This window comes from Rhinoderma darwinii, chromosome 1 (genome assembly GCF_050947455.1).
Source record: "Rhinoderma darwinii isolate aRhiDar2 chromosome 1, aRhiDar2.hap1, whole genome shotgun sequence".
NCBI classification, from domain to species: Eukaryota; Metazoa; Chordata; class Amphibia; order Anura; family Rhinodermatidae; genus Rhinoderma; species Rhinoderma darwinii.
In genome coordinates, this window is record NC_134687.1 from 164636287 (window position 1) to 164656519 (window position 20233).

The following is a 20233-nucleotide window of genomic DNA, read 5'->3' on the forward strand; positions in this document are numbered from 1 at the left end:
TGAGGCGTAGTGAATAAAAAACAGCAATTCTACTATTGTTTTTCATTCCTTTTTTGTTGTTTTTTTACAGGTTCACCGTGCGCTATCAATGACATTCACTTTATTCTTCGTGGTGATACGATTACGGCGATACCATATGTTTATAGTTTTTTTATGGCGTTTGCATAATAACATACTTCTAAAAGCCATAACATTTTTGTTTTTCCATCAAGAAAGCTATGTGAGGACTTGTTTTTTGCATAACGACCTGTAGTTTAGATCATTTTTGGGTACATTTTATTACTTTGAAACTTTTATTTTTTTTTGTCCCACTAGGGCACTTGAAGGCAGGAGGTCGTGATCGCTATACTAATGCACTGCACAACATGTGCAGTGCAGTGTATTAGAGAAGTCAGCTATTTACTGACAGCAAGCATAGCGGGTCCTGACTTTGTCAGGACTCACTGGGCTTCCGTAGATGGCATAGCCCGAAGCCATTCTTAGGCCTCCAGTTGCCATAGCAACCATCGGCGCCCGCGATCATGTTGTGGGATATCGGTGGTGTTTTAACCCCTAAGAAGCCGCGATCGCTATTGAACGCGACTTCTAAGGGGTTAATCAGCGGGGACCACAGCTCATGTATTTTCCGGGAGGGGGGCCGGAATGGCCGTTCCGCCCGTGATGTACTATTCCGTCACTGAGCGCGAACGATGCGCTCATCATGACGGAATTGTATCTAAAGGAGCGGAAAGGGGTTAACATGGTCATCCCCCCTGTGATAATACTTCTGATTCTGGTAGTTATCATGTACTTTGGACTGTTCTTCTTCTAACTTAGTCGAAGACGGGGATTAAGGACATAACAATACAGACCAGCGACCCAAAATTGTCTACTGTATATGCATATACGGTATATATATATATATATATTTTGCACGTGTCTATGGATGAGTAGAGCGGTATGCTGTTTAAGCATGCATTTCTATATGTGCACATACTTATGGTTTGGGGAGAATATTTTTGTATGTTTGATTATTTTACACTTTGTATGTCTGATTGGGAAGTGTATAGGAACCCTCATGGACAGGTAAGGCGCACACGCACGTGTACATGCACATGCACACGCAATTGCCACCTCAACCTTAGAACTGGTGTGGTTCATAAGATGATGGATTGAATGTTAGGTAGAGGGGAAATGGAAGGGTCGACTAACGGACTGTGTTGAAAAATGGTTGTCGTAAGGCAGGACTAAAACATTCCAAGGCTGACCGTGTGAGGGAATCTAAGTAGCCTTACACAGGTTGACATGCTAAATATGGGATTGGCCGCTGGAAAGACCTGCTGACGCCTCTAAAGAGGAAGGAATTCCAAGAAAGAAGAAGAACAAGGACTCTGAGGTTCGTTCGATGCGTTCTATGGACTTTGAAGTTTGTTTGATGAACTTCATTCTATGGAACTTTGAGGTTTGTTCGATGGGCTTTGCGTTTCGATGGACTTATGCGTTAGAGGACTGGCAGGAAGGTTTCCTTGAGGGTATAAGTGATGTCCGGGGTACCCGAATCCAAAATTACACTTCATTCCATCTCAGACCATTACCCGTAACAAGTGAGGTTGAGGGGGTAAATACAAACTGACAAACACTTCTCCAAATTTCTGTATATATATATTGTCCCATCAGACATAGGTGTGTATTCACACATATGCCTGTGGGAAAGTGCGTCAAGATAAGTCAGAAAGCCAGCTGCACTGTCTTGTTTACAAAAGGAAGACGAGCATCTCGTTTTGATCTACTTGTCTCTCCTAACCACCGATGGGGGGGGGGGGCAACGACAGTGGACGTAAACAGTGGACAGATCCCACGACCTGCCCCCTCCCCCCCTGCACGTGCCTGAGTATGTGATGTCATACAGAAGTGCACAGAGAAGGTTTATAAAGACACGCAGGCCTGCTAAGCTCTCTCTCTTGCCTGCTCCCACCATGAACGGAGGACCTCTCTTCCAAAAGAGGCTCCAGCACCACCAACCATTGCTCCAAGACCAGCAGTCTATGTATCATTCCTAACCCTTCCCTACCCTGCCATAACTACACAAGCTGCTGCATCTCTCTCCAGCAATAGCTTAACCCCTGCAGCCCCTTCCTACTGCATTTAAATCTATCCAACCCTTTTATAACCCTACACTATATTAACCCTTTCCCCTTGTTAACCCTTTACTTGCATATCCCCTGGTATTCACGTCCCTTGTCTCTATTTAACCCTTTAGTGTACAGGGACAGTTAGAGCTACGAGAGAGTGGGACAGAAAGAGTGTAACTGCACTGTAAGTTATATGTATGTTTAGATAAGTGGGTGGTGGTGTAGTATAGTACTGTTGATATCTTGTGATAATACTGGGCCACTTGTAGTGTCAGTACATTCAATACATATTAAGTTATGTGTATTGAGGTATACTGATACTATACCATGAATATATTTTAATGTGTCCTGTGTATTTTGTGTTTAATATCGAAGTTTGATTAGTATTAATAAATATTGATTTTATTTCCTATAAACTTGTGTCATGAATCACCGCGTACACGCACACTTAGTGGCAAAGCAGATTGTTAGCATTAAAACAAGGAAAAAGGTATGGAAGCTATGCATAATCCTAGCGACCCTAATAAAAGGAGTTAGTGGGTGACACTAGCCCAGTGAACCCCACTAAATGCGAGCCCCTTTAACAGGAGGTAAGAAATCATTATTCCACCATTCGTCCTATTCACTTAACTCATGGATGTGTCCGCTATGCTACCCCAACACATTTGTCATGTAACCCTATTTCTAACTGAATGTTAGGGGTGACATGATGTATGTGTGGGGTCACATGACTGATGCCATGTTTAATCATATTCAGTTAGCCTGTGGATTCCTGACACATGACTGATCTGTGGGCTATACCATTCTACTGAGCAGGGGCCTAATGCACTTTTACAAAGGTATGTAAGCAAATTTTTTTGTACATGTATATTAGGAAACTGTATGATTTCTTATTCCACAAATAAAGAAAGAAAAACTGTTCAACCCCTTTAACTTAAATGCCATGTGTAATTCTGGGGCTAGACCTAGACTTTTTTTTTTGTAATGAGCGATAAATCGCTGTCAATAGGAATGCATTAGGCTAGAGCTAATTGTCTCACTGCAAGAAAAATTGCTGTGATAATTCGCTCTCCGTTTTAATGCATTTAGTGGCTTGAAAATCTCTTCAAAATCGCTCCAGACAAGTATGTAGCTCTGAATTCACGGGATGCAGCTATGAGGCTATTACACTGTGTGGGGGCAGCTATGGCAGACATTATACTGTGTGGGGGCAGCTATGATGGGCATTATACTGTGTGGGGGCAGCTATGATGGGCATTATACTGTGTGGGGTAGCTATGGGGGCATGATACTGTGTGGAGTTATTGTACTGTGTGTGGGGCAGCCATGGGGGGCATTATACTGTGTAGGGGCATTATATCATGTTGGGGAATCTATGAGGGGCATTATACCATGTGGGGGCAGCTATGGGGCATTATACTGTGTAGGGGTAGCTATAAGGGGCATTATACTGTGTGGGGTAGCTATGGGGCATAGTATTGCGTTCAGGTAGCTATGGGGTATGATACATATGGGGCACCATGGAGCATTATACAGTGTGGGGGCTTTATACTGTGTTGGGTTCTATGGGGCATTATACTGTGGGAAGGCACTATGGGAACATGATACTGTGTAGGATGAACGAGGAAAAAAATGTCATCAATTGTCCCTCTTTCCAGTTGGGAGGTATGATTTGTATGTTTTCGGATGTATGTTTTCATGGACCCACGTCCTGTGAGATAAATCTGGGTTCGCTCCTTGCTGGTTGCATTTTTAAGTAGAGAATTGTTCTGGAAACATTTTACATTATTCCATTTACACCACTAACAAACATATACATGCTTTCCGGGAAATCCAGCAAAAGCCACTAGCTATGTTATACCCTCCATTTATTTCTACTATCCATTCTATACTACTACTAACAGGGAGAAGTAAAGCGATACGTATTGTCCCTTACAACGCTGTGAGACAAAGTGGTCAGTATAACTGGATAATAAAGTTTTGGGAAGTTTCTTCAGGACACGGCTGTGAGTCACACCATGGGGAGGAAGACAGAAGAAGAAAGAGAAAGTTATACTGCATGTGAGGGAGAAATAGGAGGAGACTGATGGTCGGCTGGGTGGAGACTACTAGATATAAGGAAGTAAATAAGAAAAGAAAGAAAGCTTACCTGCAAGGCAGGGATGAGTGTGCGGATATACTGCTCCTAGTTACAACATAGTACACTCCTACTGCATGAAAAGACAGGGAGCAGTCGCCTTTCCAGCACTCCAAACATCCAGCCAGAGAAGATCGGATCAGCATGTCCAGTCAATCAACAGGTCAGTAGACTTGTCTGTGTGTCATACTTGCTATACACTGCATATATTTATTCATTATAATGTTGTTTGTTTTATTCTAGTATAGTTAGTATATTACGTGCTATACACCAGCCCATGCAATGTGTTACAACCGACCTTGCTCAATACTTGTAGGTCAAATCTGGCCAATTCAAGAGAACCACAAGAAATTACTTACAAAATACCACAAATGTCTGCTAAAATCAGCTGAATATGCAAATTAAAAGGCACCAAATAGCAATAACTCCTAAATAGTATAGAAGGTGGGTGACGCAAGCAGTGGAGTGGAAAATAGCAATGCTGAGCATTGTTTATAGCGGTCACTTAAAGCGGCGATCTGTGTCTAAAGCGTCGCGCGCACAACTATTTCCACATTGCGGACTGTAAAACCCGGACCCAAGTGGCTACTGTATGCTGTCTGTTCTTTTTGCAGACCCATACACGAGAGGGTGAGATGGACCGCAAAAACAGACAAGAATAGGACCTGTTTTATAATTTTCGGAACGGATCCACTGATCCGCAAAAAAAAATAAAAAATGCGCGCGTGGCCCCATGAATAGTTCAGTATGCTATACGCAGAAAAACTGATATGACACTGATCATACCTCAGTGATTTTAGCTACGTGTAATGACCGATATGGACCATCTTTTGCTGTTAATCTGCCTTTTTACATGACGTGGTCGCTGCTCATGTGTGGTCCCATTTAGAATTCTTTCAAAATAAATAACATATTTATGACCCTTATTTACTAGAGGATCTGCAGCATACATACTTGAATTTCTGCCGTACATGTGCAGTTTGATGTGGCACAGATCCACATTTGGATTAGCCACATTCTGTAGGGCAAATCCAATTGGAGAGATTCCGTGCAGAATCGACGAAAATAAGTAACATGCAACTTTCTTTTTTTCCCCGCTGCGCGGATTGGAATCCATGCTGAAAATTTGTGGGATGTCTGAACGGTTTAGCAGATTTCCCTTTGAATTGAATGGGAAGTATATTAAATGTGGAAATCCGTCTGAAATCCTGAATGTGTGAATTTTTTCAGGCTTCTTAAATCCTTGTAAAATGGCATGAATTTCAAGCTTTTTTTTTTTTTTTCTATGGCTTTTTGATGTTGTGTTTTTTTTTTTTTTTTTTTTTTTAATTTTTTTACATTGGAACGTTTTGTACATGAGATTTTTTTCTGGGGGTTTTCAAGTTCTATAGGGGAGCTGCAACTTGTAAAAAATGGTTTGTAACCACAAAAAACGGCACAAAACTAAAAGTTTTGTATGTAGTCTTTTCAATAATTTGCTATAGTAAAGTAACTATAAAATGCCACACAAAAAAACGCAGCAAAAGGCTAACAGCATCGTATCAACTTGTCTGAAACCGGTCTATGATTGTGTTTTACTTGCTGAATAGATGAAGGGCGCTGAAATTGGAGAAGCAATAATTTTTACAAATTTATATGGATCAGTCACAAAGACCGTTCTACTCAGAAATGTGGTGCTTTTGTTTACTCCATTTTAGTGGGGTGTTTTGAGTCCACTTTTCCAAATTGTCCAATAAACTATCTAAAATGGCAACTTCAGTGTCTGTGCAGTGGAAATCTAGACTCAAGGAAGCAGATCATTTGAAAGAAATTGTTTTGTCTCAATGAACAGGGTTATCTCCGCTTTTGCAAACCGTTTTGCCACCTGTTCATGTTTATCCTCTGGTTGGATTGCCTGTTAGGGCATGTTCAAACTGCTTATTTTCAGGCCTATTTCAGAGCGTAAAATGCTTGCATCATGCATCCGAAATACACTTAAAATACGCCTGTAAACGTTTTTTTTTTTTATTGAGGTCTATTAAAAAATGCTTGCAAATACGATTTGAAAATCCGCTGCGAAAATGCCTGGCTGTGTTCTTTTGAAATCCGCCTCGTGTTTTTCTGCTTCACACGAGACAAAGAGAAAAAACACACAGCGCCACATAGTGCAATTATCCAAGGGTCATGGGAAAAAAAAACACTAGGGCAAATATGCTCACCTAGGGAGGTTATGCTGACCAGGCACAACACTGTTGAAAGGTGTGAGTCAAACCTCCATGCAGATCACCGCTATGGAGATGCGTGAAAAGGAGACACACCCAGGGTGTGTGCAGCCAGATCCGAGGTATAGCTACTGCCCAGGTCCAAAAGCCGGTGAACGGAAATTCACCGCCAAACAATGAAGTAAAAAGAGAGGAAAAAAAGGACCAATTTGCTAACCGCTGCTATACTTAATTTTTGTTTTTAATATATGAATGGAGACATGCTACGCGTTTCGACGCAGGACATGCGTCTTCATCAGGCCTGATGAAGACGCATGTCCTGCGTCGAAACGCGTAGCCTGTCTCCATTCATATATTAAAAACAAAAATTAAGTATATCAGCGCCTAGCAAATTGGTCCTTTTTTTCCTCTGTACTTCATGTGAACATACGCTTAGGGTCAGTTCACAGTTTTTTTGGTGGTGATTTTTGATGCAAAACCAGCTTTGGAATCCGCGCCAAAAAACAGCCGCAATCGGCCATTGATTTCAATAGGAGGCAGAGGCGTTTTTTTCTCGTGCAACTTTGGGCCGCTCACGGGGGGAAAAAAATCGACATGTCCTTTCATGCCGCAGTTTCTGCCTCTGACCTCCCATTCAGTCAATGGCAGGCAGAGAAAACCTGCGACACTCGTTTCCAATCGTTTTTCGTGATGTTTTTTGCTCACAGTCCTTGCATTAGCTTTAATGGCCGGGGGCGAAAAATGCAGGGAAAAAAAGCACAGGCAGTTCAAAATCTGCATTTAAGAATTCTGAGGCAGATTTTTTTTCTGCCTGTAAAAAACGCTGTGTGAACAGGGCCTTAAGATCATATGCGGCGTATTTGTATTTTGGCAGTGTAAAATTACGCTGTGGAAAACTATACTATATAAGCCTACAAGAAAAATATTTAGCAACGCAGGAAATTGAGAAATCTGTCTGATTTGCGGAATATTTTTCCTATTCAACATTGTACAGTTTTCCGCTTCATGTTTTTACGCTGTGGAAATACAAGGCAAATATGCCACTGCACCATAAGGCTGGGTTCACAATTTCACCCCTAAAGGGTATATTCACACGCTTAACCAAAAATGTCTGGAAATACGGAGCTGTTTTCAAGGGAAAACAGCTCCTGATTTTCAGACTTTTTTCGCAGCGTTTTTACGGCCGTTTTTGGAGCAGTTTTCAATAGTCTATGAGAAAACTGCTCCAAAAACTTCCCAAGAAGTGTCCTGCACTTCTTTCGACGAGCCGTCATTTTACGCGCCGTATTTTGACAGCGACGCGTAAAATTACAGCTCGTCTGCACAGAACATCGTCAGACCCATTGCAAGCAATGGGCAGATGTTTGCCGACATATTGGAGCCGTCTTTACAGAAGTAATTTGAGGTGTAAAACGCCTCCAATACGTCTGAAAATAGGTCGTGTGAACCCAGCCTAAGGGTTAGGGCTTATTCAGACGAACGGGCAATACGTCCGTGCAACGCGCGTGATTTTCACGCACGTCGCACGGACCTATATTAGTCTATGGGGCAGTGCAGACAGTTGCGTGATTTTTCCGCGGCGTGAGTCCGCTACGAAAAAGTATTGCTAGAAAAGAAAAAAATAAAGTTCATACTTTCTCCATTGTCATAGCGACGCATCCCTCTGCTCTGCGTCCAGCCCGGCCTCCTGTGATGACGCTGCTGTCCAGGTGACCCCTGCAGCTTTTGATGAGCTGCAGCAGTCACATAGGATGAAACGTCATCCCTGGAGGCCGTGCTGCGCTCAGAATAGAGGATTTCGGCGCTGTGACAATTGCCGGGGGTAAGTATGAACCTTATTATTTTGAAACTAAAAATTATTTGTTATTTTTCCGACGGAATCACAGCGTTTCCGCCAAAAAAATTGCGACATTTTCCTATTTGTTGCGGGTTTTACCTCCCCATTGAATGCAATGGGGAATGCCCACAACCGAAGAACAGCCTTTTACGCAAAATAAATTGACATGCTGCGGATTAAAACAAACTCACCGCAGGTCAATTTTCTGAACTGTTTCTTTATGGATTTTTCCACTGTGTGTGGTTGAGATTTGTTCAAATATCATCCACTCTGCTGCTACTGTGCTAGACTTTCCGCAATGATATCCGTTGCAGAAAAGCCGCAGTGTTTACGCACAGTCACACATACGTACGTTTTCACTCAGCGAGTGTCTGTTGCGTGAAAAGGACCGGATATCCTATATTCGTTCGTTTTCACGAACTAGCCGCCCATTTGAAATCAATGGGTGCGTGAAAACCACGGACGGTACACGGATGCACATTCGTGTGCTGTCCATATTAACGCATCAATTTTGCGTAAAACAAACAATCTGTGTTTTATGCATCGATTACATAAAAAAAGTGCTTGCGAATGCGTGAAAAACACGTCACTCGCAAAGCACCCTAATGCAAAATGCAACGCACACGGACAAATTTACACGCGTAAATCTGTCGCGCTCGTGTGAATGTAGCCTTAATTGTTTCTTGTAAATCAGTCTTCTTCCTAGGAGTGACTGGAGAAAAATTCTGTACAACTTCTATGAATTTTTAGGTTGTGAAACAGGAATGGGGAGGTCGGTAAATATGCATTTCAAGCTTTTCGAGTATTGTCCTTTTTGTATTGCGCTGTTTATGCTAATTATAAAATTACTGGTTTGTCTTCATTGGTAGCCCAGGGTGCTACTGTGTTCTCCAAGGCCTCCATTATATTTAGGGCTCATTTACACGAGCGTGTGCGTTTTGCGCACGCAAAAAACGCTGCCTTTTGCGTGCGCAAAAGGCACTTAACAGCTCCATGTGTCCTCAGCGTATGCTGCGTGATTTTCGTGCAGCCGCCATCATTATGACACTCCGTTTGATGTTTGTAAACAGAAAAGCACGTGGTGCTTTTCTGTTTTCATTCATCCTTTTCAGTGCTGTTGCGCGATTCACGCTTGTCCCACGGAAGTGCTTCCGTGTGACATGCGTGGTTTTCAATGACTTCAAAGGGTGCGTGATGCGCGAACCGCGCACAAATATATGACATGTCGTGAGTTTTTCGCAGCGGACTCACGCTGCGTAAAAATCACGCACCTTTCTGCACGGCCCCATAGACTAATATAGGTCTGTGCGACGCGCGTGAAAATCACACGCGTTGCACGGACGTATAACACGCTCGTGTAAATGAGCCCTTATACAGGTCACCTCTCAGCCAATAAATGCAAGATGTGCTTAATACATGCTGAGTTCACACTGGACGGATACACTGCGTAAAAGCACGCAGTGTATACGTCCTGTGCGCCGCAGGAAATTCCAGGCGGAAAACTGCACCAAACTGTGGTTCAGTTTTTCGCCGAGAATGTCAGCTGTGGAAAACTGCAGCACCAGCAGGCCGGCCTCTTAGGATGACGTCTGATCCCAGGAGACCGCTGCAGCCTGTGATTGGCTGCAGCGGTCACATGGGATGAATTGTCATCCCAGAAGGCCGTGCTGGAGGGAGGAACACAGACTTCTGGGTAAGTATCAGGCTTTTTTTTTTTTTCTGAGTTGCATTTTTTGCGGCGGGATCCCTGAGAACCCGCCGCAAAAAAACGCAACAACTGATATTTGTTGCAGGATTTGATTTATCTCCCCGTTTAATTCAATGGGGAATTCCCGCAACAAATAGTCCATTTCTGAGCGGTGTTTCCACTCCGTTTTTACACCTCGTGTGGATGAGATTTGTTCAATCTCATCCACTTTGCTGCTACTGTATTCTGCTGCGGTTTTTTCCATCCGCAATTCCGGACAGAAAAAATGCAACAATTCCGCAATGTGTGAACTAGCCCATTTACTGTAAATCTGACCTTTTTTTTCCCATTTGTCCTGATTATCTTAATAATGAATCTGCTTTAGATTTGAGTATAAATATTCCAGCCAAATTGCTCAGACCTGTCTATTCAGATGGCTATCTTTAAGGGGTTGTGCCACAATCAGTGGCGTAGCTATAGGGGTCGCAACTGCGACCGGGCCCCCAGCTAGGGGGGGCCCGCAGGCCCACCTCACCACAGTAGAACACAGTGGCGTAGCTATAGGGGTCGCAGCGGTCGCAACTGCGACCGGGCCTCCAGCTAGGGGGGGCCCGCAGGCCCCCCTCACCACAGTAGCAAGTAGTGCTACAATGATTCCTTTGCATTGCTGGGTCCCTGCTGGGGTACAAAAGAGAACCAGCAATGTATTTTAAAGCATTGGTGGCAGCTCGGCAGTGAAATAGTCATTACACGGAGGGGGAAGACTCTTGCCCGCCCACTGTGCTGTCCAGCCAATCAGCTGGCTTCTAGCTGTTTCCCTCTTCCTCGTGGTCTGTGCAGAGGGAAAGGAATGGCTACAGGAAGAAGATGGTGTGCGTGTCTGCTCCTCCCAGGAATCCTGACTCCTGCTGCTCTCTGACCCCACACCCGATGTATGTAAGTAGCCGTGGCATTTTTACGGCCGTTTTTGGAGCTGTTTTTCTTTAGTGAATGAAAAATGGCTCACTGAGTTTTTTGCAGGCGGAATTTTCCGTTTGGAATTTTGAGGCAGATTTTCCTCTGCCTGCACGCTGATTTTCACAGAGCTTTTCACCCGCGGGCATAAAACGCTGCGAAATACGCTTTCTCTGCCTCCCATTGATGTCAATGGGAGGTCAGAGGCGTAGACGCCCAAAGATAGGGCATGCCACTTGTTTTTCCGCTCGTGGGAAAAAAACGGCTACGCGTCAAAACTCTCCAAAAAACTCAGTGTGAACTCCCCCTTAAGGCCCTGTTCACACGGAGTTTTTTGCAGGAGGAAAATTCCTCCTGTAAAAACTGACCCTGGAGGTTTTCATGTTTGACGTGGTTTTTGACGTGGTTTTTGATGTGGTTTTTGAGGCGGTTTTCCAGGCGGTTTTTCAGGCTGTTTTTGCCGAGGTTTTCACACGCATGAGGCTGGGTTCACACAACCATGTTACGTCCATAATGTACGGAACGTATTTCGGCCGGAAGACCCGGACCGAAGACAGTGCAGGGAGCCGGGCTCCTAGCATCATAGTGATGTACGACGCTAGGAGTCCCTGCCTCTGCGTGGAACTACTGTCCCGTACTGTAATCATGATTACAGTACGGGACAGTTGTCCTGCAGCGAGGCAGGGACTCCTAGCGTCGTACATCACTATGATGTTAGGAGCCTGGCTCCCTGCACTGTCTTCGGTCCGGGTCTTCCGGCTGAAATACGTTCCGTACATTACGGACGTAACATGGTCGTGTGAACCCAGCCTGACATCCTTCTGTCAACGGATCTGTCACCATTGAAATGAATGGTGATGCAAACGGAACTTACTTCACACTTGCCTTTCCGTTGAGGGGTTCCCCTGACTGAAAGCACCGACGGAACCCCTCAGCAGAAACCACGCTGATGTGAACAGGCCCACATTAAAAAAAACATTGTTTTCTGTTTGCATCATCATTGACTTCAATGCTGATGGATCCGTTGCTAATGGGATTCCCTACACTGCGGTATTGGTTCAGTCGAAACGACAGAACCCTTTGCACAACGGGGACAAACAGAAACCATTAGCAACGGATCTGTCACCACTTCACACTTGCCTTTCCGTTGAGGGGTTCCCCTGACTGAAAGCACCGACGGAACCCCTCAGCGGAAACCACGCTGATGTGAACAGGCCCACATTAAAAAAAAAAAAGTATACTTACTTCTTGAATCAATTTCCCAACATCAATGTCCATTCGGTGGTACACCTCTGCTGTCGTCATTTCTGTTCCTGAAATGTTAAAAAAAAATAAAAAAGAGATGACATACATGAACAACTGCATAACAAAATTAAAAAATAAAAAATAAAAAAATCTAAAACAAAAATCTAAAAAAAAAATAAAAAATGCACAGCTCCATACATGTATAGCATGTATGGAACATAGGAGCAATTGCACTTACTTGTATTCGATTTTCTGTATCCCTGAGTTCTGTCCACGATGTTTTTCAGGCTCCACGAGCAGACAGGAAATGACAGCCCCTTGCTGGGCTGGACTAGCAGCAGGAGACGACTCCTGCAAAACACTCGGCAATATACTCGTCAGAAAACACCTCACTAGTTTGAGGTGTTTTTTGACGTGTCCCCATTGCTTTCAATGCGGTTTTGGACGCGGAAACCGCATCAAGAAGGGTCATGTCCCTTCTTTTTGCCGCGAGGCGTTTTTTTTACTCGCGGTAAAAAAACGCCTCCGTCTCCCATTGAAATCAATGGGAGTCATTTTGGGTCGTTTTTGGCGCGTTTTCCGACGCGTTTTCCGCGTCAAAAAACGTGTCGTCAAACTCCGTGTGAACAGGGCCTAAAGAATAGGAAGCTGTTTTACCAGCACATCCATATAAAAATAACTTTTTATTGGCAACCCATTAAAAAAGAAAAAGTGAACTTTACTGTTACGTTTTTATTGGCAACTCATTAAAAAAGAATGTATTTATATGGATGTGCTGGAAAACCACGTATTTTTATTCTTAGGCTGAGTTCAGACGAGGCGGATACGCTGCGTAAAATTACGGCTCTTGGAAAATGCAAAAATCAAATATTTTTAGTTGTAAAATATAAAAACCTATACTAATGTGGTATCGTCTTAATCATACCGACCCATAGAATAAAGTTAATGTGTTATATACGCCGCACAGTGAACGCCGTGAATTTAGAACCATGGCGGAATTTCAGGGGATTTTTTTCTATTCCCCCCCCCCCCCCAAAAAAAAAAAAGTTAATAAAAGTTAATCAAAAAGTATCTACCCCAAAATGGTGCCATTAAAAATTACAAATAATCCCACAAAAAATAAGTCCTACAGCTATGTTGACGGAAGAGTATAAAAATTATAGCTCTTTGAATGTGACTATAGAAAAAAGATAAGCTTGGTCATTAGGGCCTAAAATAGGCTGGTAACTAAGGGGTTAAAGGTTGTGTAAGGAGGAGAAAAGTGTCTAGCTAGACCAAATTTATCATACAGCGTGCACCACTGTGAAAAATTTGGTGTGTCTTTTAGAACTTCATTTTTATTAACAAAAGTTTTTGTTTTGCAAGTGTCTCAAAAGAAAACAAAACCAAGTACAATATATCAATCGTTGCACATTTCGTGATCACATACTAACATTTGTACTAGATCAACAGTAGAAAGACCATATAAAAGAACAGAAAGGTAAGACAAGCAGTAGCAGAACAACAATACAGTGTTACAGTAATAAAATAGCATGGTAGAAACTGGTTATTCTAACCATAGTACCCTGAAAATCAATTCACGTCATAATGTAATTATTAGTTGAAGCTGACCCAATGTTCCCCTGAAGTTTGCCTTATTGTACCAGGAGGTATATCTGAAAGGTCTTACTATTTCCTCAATATCCGAGGTAGAGTAGTGAGATTCAATAAACAATTTCCATTTGGTAAACCCAATTATTTACGTCTCTCCACCTCAATGCATTCCAGCCGAAATAGGTGTTTCAGTTGTGCCACTATTACATCCCTCTGTGGCACTTTTTACTCTAACCGCTGAGCAGGTAAACATCGAAGGACTACCAAAAAAACGTCATGAATCAGTGGGGGGAAAAGAGACCCCACCCTCCTGAGCATCTTCTGGTGGTCTAACATTGTGGAACAAGAGTCTGTGGGGATATGGGGAGCCTCCTCCCCCCAGTGACTATGTATGTAATTGACAACAAGTAGGGGGAGGGTCTGTAAGGGAAACAGGAGTTTCAGAAAGCTGATAATCTTTATCAAGTGCAATCTTCCCAAAAATGTGAGAGGCAGATTTTGCCATCTAACCCGCTCCGTATTAATGCGCCTCATGAGAGGAAGGAGGTTTAAGCTGTATTACGACTCTGGGGTTTTTCCTATTTTGATTCCCAAATACGTGATATGATGTGACATAGGGGAGATACCACATCCTATGGAGAATGGACGCCTCAATTCTAATAACTCGCTTTTTGTATCCCGAATAAGTCCTGAATTTATGGAACAAGTCAACCATGGGTACTAGATGTGTTTTAGGGTCAGCTAAGAATAAAATGTCATCTGCAAACTGCAATTTTCTTCTCCCGTGTACCCACAGATTTCTCTAGATAGTGTGCCAATGGTTTCAGGGCCAAGTCAAATAAAAGAGGCGACAAGGGACAACCCTGTCATGTGCTTTTAAATAAACGAAAAGGGGCTGACAAAAAGCCTTGAGTATGAATGCGAGCTTGCGGGTTATCATAAAGACCCCGCAAAAAGGTCCTAAAAGCACCCCTGATGTGCATCTTGTCCAGCACCATCTCCAACCAAGCCCACTGAACGTTATCAAAGGCCTTCTCGGCATCCTGGTGCGTCTTTTGACTGCCTGGTCTAAAGGGGGTTTTGCACTGGGCGATTATCGGACAGACAAGTGTTCATACAACGCTCGTTGATGATAATTGCCCTGTGTAAACAGGGCAGGGATCAGCGGATGAATGAGCAAACACTTGATCATCTGCTGGTCGTATAGTTTTAAAAAAGTGAAATCGTCGGCAGCACGTCTCGCTGTGTAAACAGGGAGACACGCTGCCGACATGATGATAATATATGGGAACGAGCGATCTAAGTAACGACCGCTTGTTCCCATCCATAGCTCCGTGTGACAGGCGCAAGCGAGCACCTATCAACGATGTCTCGTTGTTCGGCGCTCGCTGCACCGGTCGGTGTAAAAGGTTTACACTGTCTAAATCTTAGACTGCATTAGTAGATCTGCCCCAATATCTTGCTTTTTCCCACCTCTGATAATTCATACATATGGAAATGTAGGCAAAGATTATGGTGACAATTGCTGTACAACAATATGTAACAGCCAACATAGCCATAGCATTGCATCATACCTGTAGGCTAAATGAGTGTGACACAGTGCTGCCACATTGAAGTAGCCTTTATTTGGATAGGTTGTGTGGTGATACTTTGAAATTACCTTATGGTCCTTACCGGAAGCATTATAGTTTACATGGAAGAGGTCATAAAACAACATAAATCCCAATGTGAATGATCCCTTATGACCGCATTGCACTTTTCTTGTTGCGCTGACTTGTCCTATTCGTGTTTGTCTCTTGTGACTGGAATTTATGGTGCTATGAATGTGAGCTGGTGCATCTCCTAGTACAACAGGTTTCTACTTGCTAAATGAATAAATCCATATACTACGACTCCATTTGTTTTGATCATACAGAATCTGTATCCAAGCTGCCTTTTTTTTCTTTTTAATATAATCACAGAAGGAACATATTAAAAACTGTTTCTGTCTTACATAGACAAATTTAAGCAAGTGTGCCTGCGACCCAAATTTAAATGTGCATGCCCTATTTGACTCAGTTTTGTGGAATGTAAAATAAGGCCCCATGCACACGGCCGTAAATCTCTGATCCGTAATCCTGGTCCGTAATTGTGTATCAGGGTATGTTCACACGAGGGCGTCCGTAACGGCTGAAATTACGGGGATGTTTCAGCCTGAAAACATCCCCATAATTTCAGCCGGACCGGCATGTGCAGGCACTTGAACGCCGCGTCCATTACGGACGTAATTGGCGCTGCTATTCATTGGAGTCAATGAATAACGGCTCCAAATACGGCCAAAGAAGTGACAGGTCACTTCTTTGACGCGGGCGTCAATTTACGCGCCGTCTTTTGACAGCGGCGCGTAAATTACGCCTCGTGTGAACAGACAAACGTCTGCCCATTGCTTTCAATGGGCAGATGTTTGTCAACGCTATTGAGGCGCTATTTTCAGACGTAATTCGGAGAAAAAACGCCCAAATTACGTCCGTAAATAGGACGTGTGAACATACCCTCAAAGTACAGACCCACTAATTTCTATTGTCCACGGACACCTTCCCGTATATTTACGGGAAGGTGTCCAGGCCAGGGAAAGGCTCCGCAAAAAATAGGATGTCCTATTTTATGGTTTTACGGACCGTGCTCCCATACTTTATAATGGGAGCATGGCCCGAAAATGCGGATGCCTGTCTGCGGCTGGCCGTAGCCGTAATCACGGACTTTGATTATGGCTATGACCGTGTGCAGGGGGCCTAAGGCATTGTTGCTGATGCCAGAAAGCATTTGAAATGCATATTACCTGCTTGTGCTTTGCTGCAGCTTTCAACTTTGCTGGGCAATAACAAATAAGAAGCCTAACACGCCTCATTGAAGGGTTATCCAGGAACCAACAATTTGCTTGGGATTTATATTTTTATGTGAAAAGAAGTCCCTTGCTAATGTACTTTCATTTTTAATTCTGTACTGAATCGTGCAGTTCAAACCCGGTGAAGTGATGCTGGAAGTCCTGTAGTTTTCCTGAGGGTATGTTCACACGCAGTGTTTTTCAGGCGTATTTTGGGGCGTTTACGCCTGAACATCTGCCCATTGAAATCAATTGGAAAAACAGCATTTAGTTCATACAGGGCGTCTTTTTATGTTGCTGTTTTAAAAAATGGAGTGTAAAAAGACGCTCCGTAAGGCCCTGTTCACAGAGTTTTTTTCAGGAGGAAAATTCTGCCTCAAAATTCCGTTCAAATTTTTTTCATCTGCCTGCACGTCATTTGCCGCGTTTTCCGCTCGCGTCCATTGAGTGCCCCGGGCATAAAACGCAGCGAAATACGTTTTCTCTGCCTCCCATTGATGTCAATGGGAGGTCGGAGGCATAAACACCCGAAGATAGGGAGGCATTTTCGGCCGTTTTTTGGCGCGTTTTCTGACGCGGTTTCCGCGTCAAAAAACGTGTCAAAAAACTCTGAACAGGGCCTAAAAAGAAGTGCGTGTCACTTCTTGAGGTGTTTTTTGGAGCTGATTTTCCATTGAACACGATGAATAACCTGAAAAGAAGCCTCAAAAGAAGCTCCAAATTAAAAGAAGCTTCATTTTCAGCTTCAAAAAACGCCTGAAAATCAGAGGCTCTGAAAACCGCTCCGTATTTTCAGGCTTTTTTTGTTAAGCGTGTGAACATACCCTAATATTGACGCGCCGACACAGCCCCACGTGATTGAGGGCTTGCTTCCTGTGCCGCTCGTGCTGGTATGTTATCGCGTGGGGCTGTGTCGGCGCATCATCAATATTAGGAAGACTACACTTCACGGGCACCACTTCACCAGGTTTGAACTGCATGATTCAGTACAGAATTAAAGATGAAAGTACGTTAGTAACTGACTTCTTTTCACATAAAAATATAAATCCCAAGCAATCTTTGGTCCCGGGATAACCCCTATAACTTCAGAGTGGTTGTACAGGATTAGAAAAAAATGGCTGCTTTCTTTTAAAAAACAGTGCTACACCAGTCCATAGGTTGCTCTGCACCATTCACATTAATGGAGCCGAGCTGCAATACTAGACAAAACCCAAGGACCGCTGTGGCGATATTTCTGAAGAAAGCAGCTTTTTTTTTTCTAATATTCAGCCCAGTGGACTGAGTTTTTTTTTTTTTCCTTGCGCTAAATGCAACAGAACCTCACTAAAGCCACTGATACCACAAAAATGTCATTGGAATGTGGGAATGTTCTTCTGTAAACAAAATAAGAAATGCCAGTGTGAACAGAGACTAAGGCAATTAACGTCACTTGGATCTATTCGAGTGGATTCACACGTAACGTAATTTTCATAGCGGAAAAATCTGCTGCAGAAATTTACACCATATATTCTATAAACCATACATGGTTAAAATTTCCGTGTGGAATTTTTACACTGCGGAAATATTTTTTGCAGTATTTTCAATGTGTTGCGGATTTTAGATGCAGAATTTCATAATAAACTTCAATGCTATCTGAAAGTCTGCACTAAAATCTGCAGAAAATACGTCACAAAATCCGCAACAGAAATTCCGCTGCAGAATTAATATTGCAAATTTTGTGGCGTATTTTTACGCCATTTGTGAATCTACCCTTAAGATTCTGGTTGAATCCTGGAAAAAGTGATCTGACAGAAATGGAAGTCTGGCATCAATGTGAACAGAACCTAATATAGTACTACAATGTTAACATTATAGTATGATTACTAATATTTTTTTTTTTTTTCGATCAGCCACGTAAAAATAAACAGATCTCAAAAGTTTCTGCCAAGAGACACAATAACATACACAAATAAAGGTATTTTAGCTATAAGTCCCTGTCTTGTTTCCATCTTTAGAGGTGAAAAGACCAGCTGCAGCGCAGCAGACTGTGCTGGATTTACAGAGCAAAAGACCAATGCCCATGGTGCACACCCTGAAGGCGAGTCGTCCTAGGGTGTCTGATACAGCACCCACAGATGTCGGGTATGAAAGGGTGTTGCCTGGAGAGTTACCAGGTGAGGTGTATCATACACTAATAATTTTATTGATCATTTAGTCCTAGATTACAGGAGTTGTACAGAAGTAGTAGTAGTAGCCCTTAAAGGGAGTCTGTCACCAGTTTTTTCACCCTCAAGCTGCTTACATCACTGGTCTGGTATTGTTAAAACTTAAAAGCATTGCCCACATGACTTTATTAGATGTCATGGTTCTTTCAAAGCGGCAAAAATCAACTTGAATGCGTCCATGCACGCTAATTATGCAGAGTCTTCCATAGCTTTTCCTTCTGGCACCTCCTCATTCCCTCCTCTCTTCCCTCTGTCAAGTTACTGTGTCAGACGCCGCTGCATCCAAATCCCATGCCTGCACCGTGCAGTCAGGATCCGAAGAGAGCAATGAACGCAGGACCGAGATCGGTGCATGCGCGGTTCATCTGCTACAGAGGACTCTTGCCTAATTGGCATACGTCCCGTGTAGGCATTAAATATGCGAGCAATGCTTTTCCCAATACCAGACCAGTGGTGTGAGCAGTATGGGGGCAAAAAAACTAGTGACTGACTCCTGTTAAAATAACATCAGGTAGTGCTGCACAGGAGATATTGCCATATGTAGGCACAATGATAGTATAACTAGGAGCATCAACCAGCTTAATATGTTGTTGCTTGAGTGACCGGACAACGCTTTTAATTATTTCTGGTAAACCAGGTAACCATTATTGGATGAAGAACCAGTTCTCTATATCCCAGTTAGGTAATCATGGTCCTGTTGCAATAACGTCTATCATAAACTAAACTAAGCAGACAAGTGCAGACGGCAATGTCACACCAGTGATGTTCTCTGAATATGGTCCTTGTAGCCCTGTCCTTATACTTCAAATCCTAAATCAAGAAGTATGACCACTTGTTCTATAGGATTTCTGCCTACAAAAATCTGGAGTCCTATTGTATTAAACATGTAGATTTTTAAGCTTCTTTCACACTAGCGTTATGCCTCATGCAGACAACCGTGTGTGCCGGCCGGGTCCCGTCAGTGATCCGTGGAAAGATAGGACATGTCCTATCTTTCCACGGATCAGAGAATCTGGTCCGTTTTCATGGACCTGATTCACCCGCTAATGTGGGTCTGTGACAACTATCGGGTGCTACTCGGATGCAGTGGAAAACGGCCCAAGTGGTTGGTCTTGTGCAACTGCAGTTAGTATACGTTTACCTCCCTTCAGTCAGAGGAAGACAGGATCGAAAGATTAAACGGAACGCAATGGTTCCCTTAGAATTACCATTGATTTCAAATGGTAATTCTTTTGTTTCAGTTGCTATCCGTTTGTCTCCGTTCGCTAGGTTTCCGTTTTTTTTCATGGACACAAACGTTCTGTCGACTGCTCTATTGCTTCCGTCAAAAAATCAAAAAAATCACAAGATCAACAATCGACCCTATGAAGACCTGTCCAATCCTCTTAGTTTATATCTTAG

At 43.1% G+C, this 20233-nt stretch overlaps 1 protein-coding gene across 2 annotated transcripts in view; it reads left to right on the plus strand.

Moving 5' to 3' along the window:
- The first annotated feature begins 4185 nt into the window (after positions 1 to 4185).
- Positions 4186 to 20233, plus strand: part of CASP6 (caspase 6) — a 49259-nt gene continuing 33211 nt past the window's right edge. Inside the window, exons 1-2 of one of the 2 annotated variants that reach the window (XM_075849735.1) lie at positions 4186 to 4411; positions 18623 to 18781. In XM_075849735.1, the coding sequence (XP_075705850.1) occupies positions 4393 to 4411; positions 18623 to 18781 (178 nt within the window). In that variant the 5' untranslated portion in view covers positions 4186 to 4392. The remainder of the gene's footprint in view (positions 4412 to 18622; positions 18782 to 20233) is intronic. The other variant, XM_075849736.1, reaches the window with a different exon arrangement.